The 19736-nt window shown below is 46.5% G+C and overlaps 1 protein-coding gene and 1 long non-coding RNA gene across 2 annotated transcripts in view; both read left to right on the plus strand.

The window, feature by feature from the left end:
* Positions 1-15164, plus strand: part of LOC114068547 (immunoglobulin-like and fibronectin type III domain-containing protein 1) — a 34521-nt gene extending 19357 nt beyond the window's left edge. Inside the window, exons 14-28 of the mRNA XM_027904763.1 lie at positions 54-90; positions 143-440; positions 581-729; positions 880-1885; positions 3076-3200; positions 4157-4298; positions 4794-5090; positions 5687-5986; positions 6830-7003; positions 8391-8519; positions 8974-9276; positions 11142-11230; positions 12483-12678; positions 13872-14171; positions 14635-15164. Of these exons, the coding sequence (XP_027760564.1) occupies positions 54-90; positions 143-440; positions 581-729; positions 880-1885; positions 3076-3200; positions 4157-4298; positions 4794-5090; positions 5687-5986; positions 6830-7003; positions 8391-8519; positions 8974-9276; positions 11142-11230; positions 12483-12678; positions 13872-14171; positions 14635-15149 (4060 nt within the window). The 3' untranslated portion in view covers positions 15150-15164. The remainder of the gene's footprint in view (positions 1-53; positions 91-142; positions 441-580; positions 730-879; positions 1886-3075; positions 3201-4156; positions 4299-4793; positions 5091-5686; positions 5987-6829; positions 7004-8390; positions 8520-8973; positions 9277-11141; positions 11231-12482; positions 12679-13871; positions 14172-14634) is intronic.
* Positions 15165-15546: 382 nt separating this feature from the next.
* Positions 15547-16299, plus strand: LOC114068548. The gene is made up of 2 exons (XR_003573614.1): positions 15547-15653; positions 15750-16299. It is a non-coding gene; the product is annotated as an uncharacterized LOC114068548 (long non-coding RNA).
* Positions 16300-19736: the final 3437 nt, after the last annotated feature.

Below are 19736 nucleotides of genomic sequence, written 5' to 3' on the forward strand. Positions count from 1 at the left end.
GGATATGGGTATCCATACGGAAAAGATGGCCTCCCTGCTGGTCCAGGCACTGGTGGAGTTGCAGGTGGTGGTTTTGGAGGTGCTGGATCTCCTTATGGAATGGATGGTTTTTCAGCTGGAGCAGGTGCTGGTGCAGGGGGAGTTGGGGCTCCCTATGGAAAGGATGGTCTCCCAGTGGGAGCAGGTTTTGGTGCTGGTGGTGGAGCTGGTGCAGGGGGAGTTGGGGCTCCTTTTGGAAAGGATGGTCTCCCTGCTGGACCAAGCATTGGTGAAGCTCCAGATGGTGGTTTGGGAGGTGTTGGATCTCCATATGGAATTGATGGTTTCCCAGCTGGAGCCAGTGCTGCTGGTGCAGGGGGATTTGGATCTCCATATGGAAAGGATGGGGTCCCTGCTGGGGCTGGTGTTGGTCCTGGTGGTGCTGGTGCAGGGGGATTTGGGTCTCACTATGGAAAGGATGGTCTTCTAGTTGGAGCAGCTGTTGCTGCTGGTCCAGGGGGAGTTGGGGTTCCCTATGGAAAAGATGGTCTCCCAGCTGGAGCTGGTGTTGATGGGGCTGGTGGTGCTGGTACAGGGGGAGTTGCAGCTCCCTATGGAAAGGATGGTCTTCCAGTTGGAGCAGGTGTTGGTGGTGCTGGTGTTGGTGGTGCTTGTGTAGGGCCATTTGGGTCTCTCTATGGAAAGGATGGTCTTCCAACTGGGGCTGGTGCTGGTGGTGCTGGTGCAGGGTCAGTTGGTTCTCCCTATGGGAAAGATAATCTCGCAGATGGAGCAGGTGGTGTTGGTGTTGCTGGTGGTGGAGGAGGAGTTGGTTCTCCCTATGGAAAGGATGGTCTTCCAGCTGGAGCAGGTGGTGTTGATGTTGCTGGTGGTGGAGGAGGAGTTGGGTCTCCCTATGGAAAGGATGGTCTTCCAGCTGGAGCAGGTGGTGTTGGTGGTGGTGCAGGAGGAGTTGTGTCTCCCTATGGCAAGGATGGTGTTCCAGCTGGAGCTGGTGCTGGTGGTGCAGCTGGCGCAGGAGGAGTTGTGTCTCCCTACGGGAAGGATGGTGTTCCAGCTGGAGCTGGTGCTGGTGGTGCAGCTGGCGCAGGAGGATTTGTGTCTCCCTATGGCAAGGATGGTGTCCCAGCTGGGGCTGGTGTTGGTGGTACAACTGGTGCAGGAGTTGGCTCTCCCTATGGAATGGAGGATCTCCCAGCTGGGGCTGTGGCAGGAGCTGCTCATTTTCCATTTGGAGGTGAGGGAGCAATGGGATCTCAGCGTGGCTGGGACAGTGGGCTGTGCAGAGCTCCGGGATATCCAGGTGGAGCAGGAGGAGAGGGTTTTTCCATGGAAGGTGGGGGTGTCGGTGGCTCCGCAGTGTGGGGCGCTGGGACTCCCTGTGGCAAGGACATGGGATCAGCTGGAGCCTGGGCTGGTGCAGGTGCTGTTGGGAGGTTGGGAGGCAATGAAAGGAATTCATTCCTTGGTAAAGGAGGTGTGGGAGATGGTGGTGGACCAGGTGGTCAATATGGAAAGGGCATCGCCAGTGATGTCAGAGGATTAAGGAACCAAGGTTCAGCTGATGACAGAGAGTCACTGTCAGGTCAAGGAGATGTCAGGGGTGAGGGTAGAGATTTAGGAGAGTTGGGCTCCCTTTATGGCAAAAGTTCTGCCTTCGGAGGGGCAGGGAGTAAATCCCATAACAGACCTGCTGATGGGAGTAGTTCAGACAGCTTTTTTCAAGGTCCACCGAGTCAAGGCCAGATGTCAGGTCTTTTTGGTGGACTTCCTCCAATAAGCCAGAGGAATGAGGAACCTGACTTGGAAATTAAAGCAAAGGATCTCCCGAACAATACGGAAAGTACGACCCAAAAAAGACGGTCTTGCCTGGATGATCTCAAAGGTTGGTGGTTCAGTGGTTCATTGATGACTTTGCATTTGGATTCTTACATTCTTGATCCTGCAAAGAATGGAATTTTATTTTTAGTCAGAAAAATAGACTTCTGTGTAGAAATCTGGTTGTGATCCCTTCCTAATTCTCCCATGATTTGCTGTTTATCTTACACAACTTGCTCTGATCAAATTGTCTTCAATATTTAAATGATCTTTGCTTAAATGATCTAAATCAGATCTCATCTGTTCATTCACATACGTTTTACATCCATGTGGAACCGACTGATTCCCGTAAAATTTTAAGGCATATCACTGTGTTTCTTTGATATTGTTGTAATTTAAAACTTGTTGCTAATTTAAAAATATTTTTTCTAACATCTAGTGCAAAGAACTGTGGTTTTCCAATTTCTGGGAACAATTCTTTGCTTCTATTTGATTCTATTTAATTGGGCCTAATGTAAAGTGCCTGCTTATACTGGATTATATAATGTAAAGATCTCTTTTCTCTTGTAACATCATAAATAATAAGGTGCTGATATAGTAAAAAGGGAGTGTTTGCAATTGTTTGAGTAAGACCTGTGGCTCCTCTAGCAAGATGATGATGTAAAAATTGTAGAAATGAGGAATTTCAAATGTATAACCTAATGGGATTGCTGACAAGTTAGGAATTATCAAGGCAAACAAAATATAAATAAGGAACTAAAATCAAATTGGAGTTAAAGGGCTGTTTTATTAGAGAGGGGATAAGGTTGTTAATGGAAAAGAACTTGGGAAAGGAAAGAGGAATACAGGGGTGGAGAACAGTATTCCTGGGGCTATTTGGGGGAATGTGGTCAGGCAGCCCTCTGTCTGGTCAGTGCAGAGGAAGAGGATGATGAAGCAGTATATCCACACCCTGGAACAGCCTGTTTTTCCCCACTGGCTGTAGAGGAAGCCAAGACAATTAGCATAGACATAAACCAGCAAATCCATAGCTGAATAATATCATTTATGATGAATCAGTTGCCCATGGGTTGTTGGTAGGATTGTATCATGTACAGGCCAAGCTGGCACATCCCTTCTGAGTGTACCCAGGTGGTCACAGTGTGGGGGCACAAAGGCCTGTCATGACCACAGGATATAGATTTTAAAAAACTCTCTTTTTTCTTTATATGCACATCCACTTTCATGTTCTCACCATTTTCCCCTGTGACTGTTCAGTACCACGGTGTTACCTCAACAAGCAACTGGCGACAGTCCGGGTGGTGAAGGGGGAACCAGCTGAGCTGTCCTGCACTGTCAGCAAAGATGATGTGACAGGAACCTGGTTTAAAGATGGGCTAAAGGTGGGTATCTTTCCACTCATTGCTTTCTTTGGTTAGAAGTGCTCTGCTCTCTGGCTTTACTTCCTAAGTATCATGTCAAGGTGTCCCTTGCCATCTGCTGCAGCCTGACTGTGGCCCTGGAAGGATTCAAAGACTCACAGAATCCCAGAATGGTTTGGGTTGGAGGGGACTTCAAAGACCATCTTGTTCCCATCCCTCTGCCAGGGGCAGGGACACCTTCCAATAGACAAGGTTGCTCCAAGTCCCGTCCAACACTTATAGGGGTGGGACATCTCTTTCTTGATAGAAACCCAGAAAGATTTCTCCCCCTTCCCGCTACAAGGCATTCCCATTCTTGCTGACAAAAGGCAGCTTTGTGTTTTCCATTCTATGTCAGGGATGGAGATGATGTGGTCACTTCCTTACAATGCAACTCTTCTTCTTTTCCCGGATGAATGAGAGAGAAATGCCAAAACCAAGGGAAAAATCTTCAAAGGATCTTTCAGGCAGGGATAACATGAAGAGTCCTTGTTCAAATTAGTGCTGAAGGTCAAGCACAGACATCATACAGAATTATAGGGTTGATTAGGTTGGAAAAGACCTCTAAAATCATCAATTCGAACCTTGAACCCATCACCACCACCACCACCACACATCTATGTCCTATAGATATATTCTATATTCTTTGGAACATATGCTATGTTCCTAAAGAACACTGAAAAGTAATTTCAGCTATGGGATCCAGATGATATTGTAGGACTTCTGAGGTTTCATACTCAAGCATTGATCAAAAGTTTTGTCATTAAGAACAGAAAGAGAGAGCTTGGAGGTTGAACTAACATTTATTTTAATTGATCTTTGAAAAAAACCAAGGTCTTCGTGGGGAGTATGATGATAATGCTTATCTCAGTTTCAGTTTGGATTGCTTTTTTCCCCTTTTCTTCTCAAAGAATGGGTCTCTGTCCTTTACCTTGTAGTTGACAAGCATGCAAGGAGTCGTGTTTGAAAAGAAAGGTCTAGTCCACAAACTAATTATTAACAAAGCCGAAGATATTCATGCTGGGAAGTACAGGTTTGAAGGTGGAGATGTGAAAACTGAAGCTTCAATTTTTGTTGAAGGTGAGTCTATTCAAACCACCAATGCAGCACGTGAACCTTGATGGGCTTTAAATATCATATATTTTATCAGAGACCAGTAGTTGGTTATGGATAACTTTATTATAAAGAATTCCAAGATAACTGAGAGATGGGCTTTGTACAGGTTGGTGCATTTTGCATTCACAAATTTAACTAGGGAGCCTTCCCACATAGTTTCTATTGGTAACTCAAGTATTTTGGGGTGCACATAACACTTTATCAGAGCAGGTTCTTCATTCTTTGTGTTCAGTGTGTTGCTAATGAGAAACCTTCTCCAGTGGAAGGACAGTGTAATACCACAAAACCTTGTGATAACTATCCTGTAGCAAAGTACAAGTTTGTAAAACCCTGAGCATGAAACGAGCGAGGGTCCAAGTGTTATGACATTCTAAGAGTTACTGGCAGCATCCTGAGGGGAGCCTTTCCCTCCAAGCTTTGCCCCCTGTGGTTTTTAATGACTTTGTATTGGCTGATTAGACCCTCCACAGGTTGACAAAGTTCTCCTCAAAAACTTGACCAGTGTTCCCACGGTGGCCAAGGCTGGGCAGCCAGTGAAGCTCAGGATCCCCTTTGAGGGCCGTCTGCCCATCAGGGCCACGTGGCTCAAGGACAAGATGGAGCTGGCAGATGACACCAGGATCCGTGTGGATAAAACAGACACTCACACCACGCTGTCCATCCCCAGCTGTGAGAGGAAGGACCGTGGGGATTACAAGGTCAGGCTGAAGAATGACAGTGGAGTCCTGGAGATCAACTTAAAGCTCATGGTCATAGGTAAGAGCCCCATAAATCCACTGTTGAGCTTAGGCAGGGAACCCATTGACGCTGGTGACAATCTTATTTGGAGCTACAGGGTATTCCAAGAGGAACAACACTATATTTTTCCACTAAGTCAGGGTACAAGGAAAGATTCCTGACATGCTTCTTGCCCTTTAGTACAAGGCGGCACAAGTCTAGTTTGGTTTTTCACAGCCTCATCAGCTGAGTTTTGAACATTGGGAGACTGTGGGAGATGGAACTATGCTCAACATGCAAATCTGAAATGGGGTATCAAGGCCAAATTCGGCCCTACCATAAATGTCTGGGCCCTTTTGGGAGATCAGAAATTATGTTCTTCCTGTATCATCAAGCTGACTTGGCACAGTACTTATGGGAACAGTTGGCCCAGAGAGAGCAAGGGCCTGGCTGCCCCTTTCTATCAAAGTTAGAAGAGTGGAAATTTGGAAGAGGCAATTTCAGTGCCCAGCCCTCATTCTGCATCTGTGCAGACTGTTCCATCAGGGACAGTCTCCCAGCTTGTGAGCTGCTCCAAACCCAGGAGCACATCTGGGTCTGGACCCAATTCATCATCTCTCTGTCCATCTTTCCAGACAAGCCACAACCACCAGCAGGACCCATCAAAATTGTTGAGAGCTCTGCAAATGACATCACCATCCAGTGGCAGCCCCCAAAGGACGACGGGGGCAAACCAGTGCAAAGGTACATCGTGGAGAGGCTGCAGGTGGGCAAGAACAACTGGGAGACTTTGGGAGAAACCCCCAGGAGCTGCACCACCTTCACTACTAACAAAGTGGAAGAAGATACAAGCTACTACTTCAGGGTGAGAGCCGTGAATGTGGAGGGAACGAGTGATGCGCTGGAGTCGGGTGAAGTGAAGGCCATTGGTAAAGGTAAGGAGAACTTTTTATAGTTCATAATTCAGGTTGGGAAATCTATTATCAAAGCTGACATCAAAGAAAACTCACTGCATTTTTGATGTTGCTACAGAACTAAACTTGAATGGTCCCTGTGAAGCCTTCACACAAATCTGTGGAGGCTGCACAGCAAGACCAGCAGTTTGTTGTAGGCTCCGGTGATGCTGAGGTGGAGCTGCCTTCTTGGCAATGCTTCATTCTGAATTGGAAACCAATTCCAGAGGGCAAATGCAAAATGCATCCAGATCAAAGGAAAATTTTCCCAGTGTGGCTAGAAAGGGAACATGTGAGGCCTTTTCTCAACTTCATGGGCAAAGCAGTGTCTCTGTAGGTGCAGCATTTTTCAGCATGACCACTCCAATTCCCCTGATTTCCAAACAACTGAATGTGTTTTTTGTCCTTCAGTGAGTTCAAGTACTAGAACAGTTTAGCCATGAGCACAAATGCAGTACTAGAGAGAGCAATGCTATATTCTGGTTCTTTCTACATTGATTATGTATTTTGAAAGCTTTAGCAGAGTGTTAGAAAATCCATACTTGTACCAGTTTTTGTCATTAAAAGCAAGAATGATGCTGACTGTTCCTACTATATAAGAAGGACACACCTAGCTCTGTTGGCTGACAGTGGAATTGTCAGTCCTGATGACAGAAGGTCTTTTGTGAAATCAAAACTCAGGAACAAGGTCCATGCTGGGTCCAGGTTTTCAAAGCACATCCATGTGAATACCTTGGGGAAACTGAAGAAGAAATGACACAGAATGCTATTTTATCTTGCAATGAAAGTACACCTGCCAATAATGGAACCCTAATCTCTTTCTAGCTTCCCCTGGTGCCCCAGATCCCCCTGAGATCATCAGTGCCAGCAGGGACACCATCACAATATCCTGGAAAGCACCTCGTAAAACTGGCGCTTCCCAAATTGTGGGATATATAGTTCAGAAACGCAAGAAGGGCACCATGACCTGGCTGCCAGTCACCAATGGGCCTGTAAAAGGTGGGTATCCCGAATCCTGGAACAGTCTGGAAGACTTGACAAGGCAAAAAGTTCCTCTGGGTTCAGGAATGGCTTAGGATCTTACACCTTTTCACATTGGTGTTTTTCCTCTGGAATTCCTGAGCTGCTGACTGGCCCCATCACAGCCATTTTAGCCTGTCTGAAGTTTTACCTTCTATTTTTCTCAACTCCGGTGTGTACATTTTCTCACAACTCCATTTTTCTCCCAGCTAAGGTTTCATGGCTGTGCCACAGCAAAACCAGCTCTTGGTTTATATACAGCTAAGCCTGGGGGCAGGATTGTGGTCTTTTCTAGGTTGTGTGGAGGCACCTGGAGAAGAGCACAGAGAAGTTCATGCTGCATCCTGGGACGTAGCTCCTCCGATGTCTCCATTTTCTGGAACTAAAGCCTTTACTTCACATGCAGAACTACTGTCCTTAGTCCTACAGACAGGACTTTATAAATGCAAGGGATATAAAGAAACCCAAGTGATGTGTATGAGCTCCAGAGTGTGCTTTGACTATAGCAGCATCTTCTATTAGGGGTAAATCAGGAGTTCTCTGGTATAGAAGGGTTTAGGATCATCCCCTGAGGAAAAGAAGGATGAATCCTGTATCTCTAACTTATGAACTCTCAACAGCACTGCCGAGGCTGCACCCTGAGTGCTGTGCCTGGTTCTGCACCACTTAATTCAAGAAAGACATTGAGGGGCTGGAGCATACCCAGGGAAAAGAACAGAGCTGGGGAAGGGTCTGGAGCTGCTCAGGGAGCTGGAGGGGGCTCACCCTGGAGAAAAGGAGGCTCAGGGGGGACCTTCTGGCTCTCTGCAAGTCCCTGAGGAGGGAAAAACCAGGGCGGGAGGGTGGTGGTGGGGGGTGTCAGTCTCTGCTCCCAGGGAACAAGGGACAGGATAAGAGGAAACCTCAAACTGTGCCAGGGGAGGGTCAGGTTGGACATTGGAAGGAATTTCTTCCTGGAAAGGGTAGTCAGACCTTGGATGGGGCTGCCCAGAGGGGTGCTGGAGTCCCCATCCCTGAAAATGTCCAAGGAATGACTGGATGTGGCACTCAGTGCTCTGGGCTTAGTGACAAGGTGAGGATCGGGCACAGGGGGGACTCAGTCATCTCAGAGGTCTTTTCCACCCTAAATGATTCTGTGATTCTGCGATTCAAGTGCTGTTTGATTTTGAAGGGAATAAAATGAACACATCCCAGAAGTACACATGCACTTGGATAGGAAAGGGCAGGGGAATCAATGATAGCATTTATAGCTCCTGAGAATTATTCAGTACATAATTCTACCTGGAGTAAGGTACAGCATTGTTGTCTTCCCTCTCCTGCTGGGGAACAGCTCACCTGAGACAACACACTCCTTTCCTTCCTGCAGACAAGAAGCTGAAGGTGACCAACCTCAAGAAGGGTCTGCAGTATGAATTTCGGGTGGCAGCTGTCAATGCTGCTGGCACAGGAGATGCCAGTGACCCCTCACAGCCCGTCTTTGCCCGGGATCCCACGAGTAAGTGCTCTGTTCTTCTGGTTTTGGGGTAGCTGAATGTAGACTGGGGGTGTTGGTGGAGAGCAGATATTCTTAAATGTTCTGTAAAAGTGTGTGAAGACAAAGATCAAATAACTGGGGAATGTTTCATGATTGAGAATCAGCTTGAGGAAGGACTGGAAGCATTTCCTGTGGGATGTCCAAGGGAAGGTGTGGCAGACTCCCTGTGTGGGGTTATGTGTAGTGTGGAGAAGGACTTGGGATGGGCTGCAGACCGTATTGGGGGTGTTGTGGGTTGTACTGCGCGTCTGGCAGGAGCAAAGATCCACCTTTGAAGAACTGGGACAAGGCATGGGCAAGACAGCGGGGTGGATATCAAGTGCTCTCCAAGAATGCTGGGGAATCTCAGGAAGTGACTGAAAAGATGGAACAGAAATCCTAGAAAAAGTACTTTAAACAAAATTTCTTTTTTCAGAATCCCCAGGTCAAGTGCAGGAGCTCAAGGTGAGCAGCTGTGACAGCACCAGCATCACCCTGACGTGGAACAGACCTGAGGTCAAAGATGGGAACGAAGTGAAAGGTTACGAGGTGGAGGTGAGGCCTTCCCACAGCTCCAGCTGGACCAGATGCCTCACCCTTCCTGCAGAGGCCACCACGGGCACAGTCAAGGGCCTCCAGCCCAAGGAGAAATATTTCCTGCGTGTGAGGGCCCTCAACGACAGCGGCCCAGGAGAGGCCACAGAGCTCGAGGCCTTCATGGAGGCTGCTGCCCCTGTGGGTAAGTCCGTGGCTCCTTTCAGAGGCAACAGGAGCAGCAAGGGCTGTGGGACACTGGGATGAGCTTCTTTCATGTCCCAGACTAACAGAAGAATGATGAGTACTACACAGCTCCTCTGCACTCTGGTGTTATCTGGTCACATCACCAGAAAATTCTGAATATTTAACTGATATTAGATGTGCAGTGCACAGTGTTCAGCTCATATTAGAGACTCATCAGGATAAAAGGACCCCCAAAACTCTATTTTCTCTTTGCATTTATATTTTGCACCCTGTGCAGAACCCTACCACAGTCACCAGACAGAAACGTCACATCCCTTATCCCTACCCACCTCTTTCAGGGGATGTGATGGTTTGGACCTGGCTCCCTGCCAAATGCCCGAAAGTTATGACAGCAGCCCCCTTCCCCCCTCCCTTCTTCCCTTAGGGTAAAGAAAAAAAACTATAAGAATTTAAGAATTAAAGAACCCAAAGTCAAGCTGCTTATATAAAAATATATCTATATTTACGTAAATTACAGTTATATACAGTTAAGATGCTATATACACAGTAAAAGGGGATCCACTCCCCGAAGGGATAGGGAAAGGGAAAAAAAGGGACAAAAGGGAACAAAAGGGACACTGAACAGGTATACTAGATCAAACTCAAGAACTATACTAATAATTAACAAAACAGATCTCACCACGTCCCTTAGAACAGCAGGATCGGCAGTCACGGCCAGCACTCTCCAAACCCCCACGTGGTAGGACAGTGGACTCTGCAGGCCTCAGCCTTAGATAAGCGAGACCAACGCAGGGACCCACTGTTCCCAAACCTCGCCGGAAGAGAAGAGAGCGAGGTCTCTAATCTCTGACTTATTTATACTCTGGTTTATGTAAAAATCGTATGGAATACTGGGTACTTGGCCACTTCCTTGGTTACAAACTGGTCATCAGGAAGGTCTAGACCAAAACCATCACAGGGGAAAATATAGTTTTCAGTCTATTTTCATACAGTTTTGTGGAATAAGCATTTTATTTCATTCTCTTAAATCCCAATTTTTAGGTTGGTTTTTGGATACTTTATTTTACTTTTTAATTGTCTAGTTTGAAATTTTCTACCATTTCCACTTTTCCAGCTTGATTTACAATCGGTAGCTCTTGCTTTTTTTAACTGCTACTTGGGAATGTTGCAGAATTACAGAAGTAAGAGATAATTCCGTAAGGGATTCATCTTCCTTAATTTGGGGCCTAAGGGAAGTTGTCTACTTTTGAGCTATGCCTGGAGATTCCTTTTGTAATCAATCAGTACCTAAAATAAGTCCATCTGGGAAGCGGGTTTTTCAGTTTTGTAGTGGAAACACTAAATACAATTTACCACTACTGTATTTGGCATTTTTAAAAAAATACTAAATACATAGTATATTATATTGGTTAAAAAATAAATATATTTTGAATACTAAAAGAATATTATTTGAAATAAACTCTGGCTGGTTTCCTGTGGGATTTCTGTACTCTGTATTGCAAGTGTATTTTGTAAGTGTCCATTGGAATTTCCTTTTCTCCAGACACCATTTAAACACAAAAGATCCTCCCTGTGATGGGGTGAAGTGTGCCAAAGAGCCAATTTCTCTGTGATTGAGACATCTATGAGTACAGAGATTGTTGTGAATGTATTTTTATGTCATTTCCCCTTCTTTGCTCACAGTGATAAATAAATAGTCATGGAATTTGAAAGGTGTAAAGTCTGGGGGTGAATCAGGGAGCTTATTTTTCCATTTGAGTTCCTCACCAACCTCAGCTCTGCTGTGGGGAAGGCACTGGGGTATCCAGCACCTGGGACTGTCACCAATGTACAACTATTCAGTGTAATCCCTGTGTTTTCCAGTTCCTCCCAGATTACTGATCGATGACACAGTGAAAAACCTCCTGGTTATAAAAGCAGGAAACACTATCCGGGTGAATATTCCCTTTGAGGTACGTATTCCATGGGTTTGTAGAATTTCCTGCCTGTTTCTATGCTGTAAGTCAGTAGTAGACATGAAAACTGAGCCACTGTTTTCTTGCTGTGCTCTTTAGTTTACAAGACACTGGGCAAATCCTTTGGCTGCCTGTGCTGTGTGTACTTTCTGGGTGAGGAAAACAGCAGAATTCAGCTGTCACTTGATGGCATCAGTGTATTACGAGGTTATACCTCTGCTAACAAAGCTGTCCATCCAACCTTATCAACATTAGCATCATCTGCCACTGCTCTGGCAGACTTAAAAAAATCATTAATTTTTATAATATATATTTATATTTACTGTTTATATTAGATACTATATTTATACAATAGAATAAATTATATGCATTTTTAGTATATAAAATTATATAAAAATAATCTTATAAAATATAAATATGAATTAAACAATATATATATTGTATAAATAAAAAGACAATAAAAATTTAAAAATTTCCCTCTGACTCCCTCAAAAGGGCCTGGGGTTGCTTTTCTAGTAACACCTTGCTGACTGTGTTTGTCTCACTAAGCAGCAGAATTTAAGCTCTATGGCTTGAGAAACAGGCAGGCACTGACAGAAATCCGGGGGGCTTTGGAATCAGCTTGGATCAAGAAAGGTTTTTATTCACAGAAAGGGTGATCAGGCATTGGAAGCAGCTGCCCCCAGAGGTGAGTCCCCATCTCTGGACGTGGCACTCCGTGCTCTGGGCTGGGATCAGTCACAGGCTGGATTTGATGATCTCAGAGGTCTTTTCCAACCTTAACAATCCTGTGATTCTCTAAAGTCTGGGATATCAAGAGGAGGTGGATGAAGACCAAGTGTGATATTTGCTGACCTTTCTCCTGATCTCTGGGAGAACTGAGACCAAAGATGGCACAAGGGAAGTAAAGACCTTGAGGATGCTTTTTCTTTCCCAACCCAATAGATCTTTTTTAAAAAGTAGAAAGTATTAAATCCTGATGGCATCTGTTCTTGATCCAGAATACTTTGCCATAGTTTTGAACACTTTACTGCAAAAACATCCTTAAAGACACTGAGAAAGAAAACAGTTACAAAGAAAGTTCAGAGCACATTAGGGCTCTTAGATCCATCTTGGCTCCATATTTCTAGATATGACTTCACTGTGTCGTTCAGGCACATATTTGGGACGAGAAATAATGAAACTACAGATGTCAGGACACAATCTGGAGGTGAAACAAGAGGTCTGTGACTCATGTTGTTCTTTCCAGGGATCTCCAGAGCCGGTGGTGATCTGGTTAAAGGATGGGCTCCCTCTTCCCAACCGGGCTGCCATAAAAACGGAGGACGGAACCACTCAGCTGCTGATCGGGGCAGCTGAGCTCGGCGACAGCGGCACCTACAGCGTGGAGCTGCAGAACGGGCTGGGCAAGAGACAGACTTTCAGCTTCCAGGTCCAAATTACAGGTAACTCACTGCCATCCGTGTGTACCAGCCACTCCCAGTGTCAATCCAGGCTGTGTGGGATGAAGGGATTGAGAGCAGCCCTGAGGGGAAGGACTTTGGGTGTTGGTGGGGGAGAGGCTGGACATGACCCAGCCCAGAAACCTGCCCTGGGCTGATCTCACAGTGCGTGCAGCTGAGGGAGGGGATTCTGTCCCTCTGCCCCCCTCAGGTGAGACCCCACCTGCAGAGCTGCCTCCAGCTCTGGGGGGCCCCTCTAGACCTGCTGGAGTGAGTCCTGAGGAGACCACAGAGATGTTCCAAGGGCTGGAGCCTCTCTGCTCTGGAGCCAGGCTAGGAGAGCTGGGGGTGTTCACCTGGAGAAGAGAAAGCTCCAGGGAGACCTTGGAGCCCCTTCCAGTGGCTAAAGGGGCTCCAGGAGAGCTGGAGAGGGACTTGGGACAAGGGATGGAGGGACAGGACAAGGGGGAATGGCTTCACATTGACAGAGAGCAGAATTAGATGGGATATTGGGAAGAAATTCTTCCCTGTAGGGGTGGTGAGACCTTGGCAGGGGTTGCCCAGAGCAGCTGTGGCTGCCCCATCCCTGGAAGTGTTCAGGGCCAGGTTGGAGCAACCTGGTCTAGTGGAAGGTGTCCCTGCCTATGAGAGAAGCTTTAAAGTCCCTTCAACCCAAACCAGTCTGTGATTCTGTGATTTACTAATAGGCAGCAGGCAACAAGCTGAGTTTGGCAGGGTGAGCTGTGATGCAGTTTGGCCATTCAGGCACAGGGAGAACAGGGTACAGTTTTCCATGGGATTCAATCTGGGCACTTCATGATATCACTTTTCTGCAGGACAGAGCAATCCACTAATTAAAGCTGTACTTCCAGAGTGACTCTGCTGAAAAGGGCCAGTCCAGGTCCCACAAACAGACACTGCAAACCCCAGGAGCAGTTCATGCTCTCTGGAAGAGCCTGAGGGGAGTCAGCACAGGCTGTAGGACACTGAGTCCCAGCTGGAACAGCTGCAGATGTTCTGCAACAGCAGCTCAGTTCGTAGCAAAAGTGTTTGTGTGGCTGGAGAAGGAATCAAATTTGCCCCTTACAATGATCAGGATCTTTACTGAGCCCCCATGGGATACACTCCAAGTTTTTAGGGTTCTGTACTGTGCCACTGTCTCTACACCTGTGACATTATTTGCCCTCAACTCACAGACATCCCGCAGCCTCCTGGACCACTTAGGTTGGAAGAGAATGTACCCAACACAGTGACGGTGACCTGGGAACCATCAACATCCGAGAAGTGGGAAAAGAACCTCTACTACACCGTCCTAAAACGGGAATCTGAGAAGGGTGTGTGGCATGTGGTGGGGGACCTGCTCTATAACAACAAGTTCACGTTCACCAGTGTGATCCCAGGCAGAGATTATTACTTTAGAGTGGTGGCAAAGAACAGCCTGGGAGCCAGTGTTCCATCTGAAACTATGCAGCCTTGGAGGATTCGAAAAACAAAGGGTAAACCAGTTTTTTCAGCTATTTCTCTGTGTGTGTTGTTATGCTTTGTTTCTTTTATTGTTTCTAACACCCCATACTGAAGTAGTTCTCTCCTCCTAGGAATGTTTAGTTGCCCAGAACAAGAATGCCTAGAGATATTCCAGTTTTGTCCTTTCCGCAGGGACATCGTGCAGAGAGTTCCTTCATTCCCAGCCCTTATATTGTGCAATTTGCCACAAAATGAATTCCTGGAAAAATCTATTAAGTTTTGCAGAAACCAAAGTTTCTGGCTCCAAAGTTAAATCCAGGGTAATGTGAGAAGTTGCACAGGTTACAATCCGTGGGTGCACAGGATCTCTGGGAATTACAGTGCAGAATTTCACTCTTCACAGCCAAGTGTCTGACTGAAAACCAGCCCTGCAAACTTCACTGCTGGGAGCTGGATCTGAGGGTCTGTTTGTGTTTTGCTGTTTGTTTTTTACAGCTGAAATCCGAGTCATACCCCAGAAATACAGAGGAGTCAATCAAAACCAGCACCCGAGATTCCTTGTCCCGCTGAAGCCCCACGTGGTGGTGACAGGGAGTGAGTGTCACATGAGCTGTGCAGTTGGGGGCCACCCACCCCCAAAAATCACCTGGTACAAAGACAGTAGAGACCTCTCCAATGATCCAAACTATTTCTGCACAAACGACTTTGGAGTCTGTTCTCTGGTTATCATGGGGGTCACCAAACAGGATGCAGGAGAATATAGGGTGGAAGCCTCCAATGAAGTGGGCTGTGTCTCCAGCAGAGCCTTCCTCGCCATCAAAGGTAAAATCTGCAGTGCTCTTCCTTCCCTGGGGGATGCCACGGTGTGTAATTGCTGCCAAGGGCCTCAGAAATGGTCTCATGCAGTTCTACCTGCTGACAAGTGCAGTCTCGTACTTTATTTCACTTCTGATTATCTTTTTTTAGTGATCAAATATGGAACAGAACTAGAAATCAAAAGACAGATGTGAAAAAAACCACTCGGTTTCTACATGAGACAGAGGTTTAGTTTGACTCTGATAAAATTTTTTGGAAAGAAAATCCCATTTTCATTGGATAAGATAATATCTCACTTGGGTTTATCTCCAGTGCAGGAGCTGCAGAATAAAGATCCTGCAGATGTGCAAGTTGAGGTGGAGCAGCAAGGGAACAGTGAAGGTTTGGTGGCCAATGGGAAGGGAGGAAAGAGAGGGATGTGGTGAGGGCCACTGAGATCCTGATGTGAATGGAGAAGAAGTGGGATTGACTAAGGATGGATAAACTTATGCCTAAATATTGCTGGTGCTTGTACTCAGTGAAATATCCTTTACTTTGAGTCAAATATTTTCCTTTTAATGCAAAACACTGCAATGGGATTACAGTAGTGGAGAAATGGGTCAGTTAAAATCCCAGATTTCACAGAATATTCTCAGTTGGAAGGGACCCATAAGGACCATCCCTGTCATCCTTTTGCAGACACTGGTCTTTTTGGCCCTGTAAATTTTCAGCTCCCCCTTTCCAGGGGGCCTTTCAGACTATTTATCATCTCCTGCATTACAATACTGAGCCAACTCTCTTTCTCTTATTTTCAGACTCCACCCTGTAACTTGACCCTCCTGACAACATCCCTGCACTGTTCTGTGAATGAGAAGGTTTTAGTGAGGACAGGTCCATACTAAACCTGTGCATTTATTTTCAGATGTTCATTTTAGCCTGAGGGGTTCATTTTTCACATGCAGTAATTGCATTTTGAACACGATGCTGCATTTTAGTCAAAATCAGGGGGAAAATGCTTGAAGAAAATTGTATTTTTGTAATGATCACGGCTTTCCACTAGACCTTTAAAACACACATTAGAAGCTTTGCGAACACAGAAGATGAGAGGAAAAGTAGTTGGCCAAAATGAAACTTTCCATGGAGAGCACAGGCAGGAGAGACCATCCCACCACACCCCTCACCTGCTGTCAGGTTGCAACAGGGATATTTCTGGCCACCAGAGATCTCTGAGGTTGGCCTTTCCCATGTGGTTTTCTAAGCCAAAACAATCCCTTTGGATTCCACTGGATTCTCAGCAGGTTTCCTAATCCTGGGAGAAACAGTTCTGCATGTATTGCACTACCAGTAGCAGCTAAGTAAGTTATTTTCCTTAACCTCTAAGTTAAAAGGAATGTCTGCCTGCTCATTTTAATCTGGGTAAGAGATGAATTCTCAGACCAGCCTGGCATGGAATAAGTGGCACTCAGTGAAAATGCCCTGCTGGGAAGGACTGTAAATCTGCCACCAGTTGTATCAGTGTGAGCAGAGCAGCCCTACAGCAAGTGCTGTAAGAAAGGCTGTGTCAGTCCTGAACTGCCTCACCAGTGTCACCTTTGCATCCTCACTGCCCCTGTCTTGTGGCACTGCTGGAACGGTTCTGCCTGACACAAAAAGACGTTAAAAACCTTTCATGTCTGATCAGAAATAAGAGGTACCAGCAGAGATTTCCTGCCATGGCAGGGGAATTCCACCACTGAGAGGAGGAGACTGGAAAGCAAAATGTTCTGGTGAGTGTAGGAAGGTATCACAGCCTGAGCACCAAAGGTACTTCTGTGACAGCATCCAGAAGACAGGAGAGAATACATTGAAGACTCCAATTCCCTGCATCCTCAGACAACCAAACCCTTCCGTGCAGCTGAAATGTTCCTTTTTGGTTACGTTTTGTACAACGTTGTACAGACAAGCTGAAATTAAACCATAATTCAGTAAATCTACCATGAGTAGGTATTTCTTTTGGAGGGGGCAGCCCAGCCAGCTCTTGAGTGTTAGCCCCTGTCTGCTGCAGTTTTCACATATAATGGCTTTATTCAAAGAAATAAAACTCAACAGCTTGATACTGTTAAGACCTGTAGTGTTGGGAATAGCTCTTCCATAAACACTCCACTGAAACAAGGATTTTGTGAGTTTTAACATCTCAAGCTCCTCCTTGACAGTGTGGGTAAGGGTTTCAAAGTTACAAAATTTAAGGAGTTGTGGTAAGCTGACCTTGGTTGGATGCCAGGTGCCCACCCAGCCACCCTATCACTTCCCTTGTCAGCCAGACAGGGGAGAGAGTAGGGCGGAAAAAACAACTTGTGGGTTGGGATAAGGCAGTTGATTTAAAGCAAAAAGTAAAGTGGAAGCTTGTGCACAAAGAGCGAAGTGCAAGATAACACCATTTATTCTCTACTTCCCGTGAGCAGCGATGGTTGGCCACTTCTGGGAAGCAGGGCTTCAGTACGCGGGATGGTTTCTCAGCAGGCGGCCATTGGAGACAATGTACACCTGCCTTCTTGATCCTTGCCTCAGCTTTTATACCTAAGCTGATGTCAGATGGTATGGAATATCCCTTTGGTCACTTTGGGTCAGCTGACCTGGCTGTGTCCCCTCGTAGGATCTTTCCATCAACTGAGGAAGGAACGTTACAGTGCTGATCAACACCCTTCTAGCTACCAATGCAAAGCACAACACTGTGAGAACTACTGTGGGGAAATAAACTCCAGCTCAGCCAGACACAATACACCCACAACCCAAAGGTTACAGGCTTGCTTTCCTGGGGGAAAGGGCCGTTGTTTGCTTTTAGGAGCCCTGCAATGAAATTGCGTGTATGACACTCAAAACTGAATATGGACGAAGATTCCTTCCAGACAGAAGGTGCCAGGACAGAAGGATCTAGCTCCCTATAGAGTACCCAGGGTGGCCCACCAACTGCACCTAAGAGCCAAAAATTACAGGCTTTCTTTCCTGGGGGAAAGGGCTGTGGTTCATTTTCAAAGCCCTGCTCTGAAATTGCCAGTCTGACTCCCCAAACTGAATACTGACTGAGATGCCTCCCAGACAAAAGGGGGCAGGACAGGAAGCTCTTGCTGGCAATGGAGTGCCCAGGGTGGCCCACCAATTGCACCTGAAACCCAAAGGATACAGTCTGTCTTTCGTGGGGGAAAGGGCTGTCGTTTGCTTTTAGGAGCTCTGCAATGAAATTGACTGTACGACTCCCAAAATTCAATATGGAAGAAGAAGTTTCCTCCCAGACAAAAGATGCCTGCACAGAAAGCTCTTGCTGGCCATGTTGTGCCCAGGTTGGTCCACAAACTGCACCTAACATCCAAAGATTACAGGCTTTCTTTCCTGGGGAAAAGGGCTGTCATGAGCTTTCGGGGTGCTGAAATTGCCAGTTCAACTCCCAAATTTAAATATAGACAGATTTCTCCCAGACAGAAGGTGTCAAGACAGAAAACTCTTGCTGCCCATGTAGATCCCAGGCCCACCAACTGCACCTGAAAGTCAAAGGTTACAGGCTTTCTTTCCTGAGGAAAGGTCTGTGTCTCAGTTTAATGAGGGAGAAAAGTGCTTTTTTTGCTTACAGGAACCTTGCGCTGAAAGTGGAAGTCTGACTCCCAAAATTCCATACAGATGGAGATTCCTCCCAGACCAAAGGTGCCCCAACAGAAAGCTCTCCCTGCACATGGAGTCCCTAGGGTGGCCCACCAAGTGCACCTGAAACCCTGAAACCCAGACTTTCTTTCCTGGGGGAAAGGTCTGTCATTCGCTTTTTGGAGGCCTGCGCTGAAAGTGCCAGTCCGACTCCCAAAATTCAATACAGATTAAGATTTCTCCCAGAGGAGAAGTGCCACAAGAGAAAGTTCTCACTCTCCATGGAGTGCCCAGGGTGTCCCACCCATTGGTCCTATCACCCAGTGGTTACGGGCTTTCTTTCCTGGGTTAAGAGCTGTTGTTCACTTTCAGGTGCCCTGTGCTGAAACTGGCTGTCTGACTCCCAGCATTCAATACAAAGATTCCTCCCAGACCAAAGGTGCGAGGACAGAAAGGGCTTTCTGCCCATGGAGTGCCCAGGGTGGTCCACAAAGTGCACCTATCACCCAAAGGTTACAGGCTTTCTTTTATGGGGGAAAGGGGTGTTGTTCACTTTTAGGAGCCCTGGGCTTGAATTTGCCAGTCCAACTCCTAAAATTCAATATGGATAAAGATTCCTCCCAGACAGAAGGTGCCAACACAGAAAGCTCTTGCTGCCCATGGAGCGCCCAGGATGGCCCACCAACTGCCCCTAACACCCAAAGGTTACAGGGTTTCGTTCCTGGAGGAAAGGGCTGTTGTTCACTTTTTGAAAGCCTGCACTTATATTGCTACTCCAACTCCCAAAACTGAATATGGACGAAGATTCCTGCCAGGAAGAGGGTGTCAGGATAGAAAGCTCTTTCTTCTTGGGCAGAACAGGGCGTGAGGGAATGGAGGCGAGCCAGGGCCAAAGGCAGTTAAATGACTTGGTCAAAACCAAAATGAACCCTGGAGCTCTTTGTCTTTACACAGCCCTCACTGAGTCCACACAAAAGTCCTGTACCCTCCCAGAGAAAAACAAACCCATGTCCTCCACAGATTTCCAAAGCAATTAGTCTGGAATGTGCAGCCTCAACCAGCCCCTTCTGTGTATGTGGCTTTGCTCAGTCCATCCCTTCCCCCCTCCCTTGCTCAAAACTTTTCGTTCCCAAAGGTAAAGAGAAAAAACTCAAAGCAGGGGCATTTTTTCTTTGACACAAGAAATGTGT

Source organism: Empidonax traillii, unplaced genomic scaffold, assembly GCF_003031625.1.
Source record: "Empidonax traillii isolate 1590-97213 ecotype Southwest subspecies unplaced genomic scaffold, ASM303162v1 scaffold1085:size188410, whole genome shotgun sequence".
Classification (NCBI taxonomy): domain Eukaryota; kingdom Metazoa; phylum Chordata; class Aves; order Passeriformes; family Tyrannidae; genus Empidonax; species Empidonax traillii.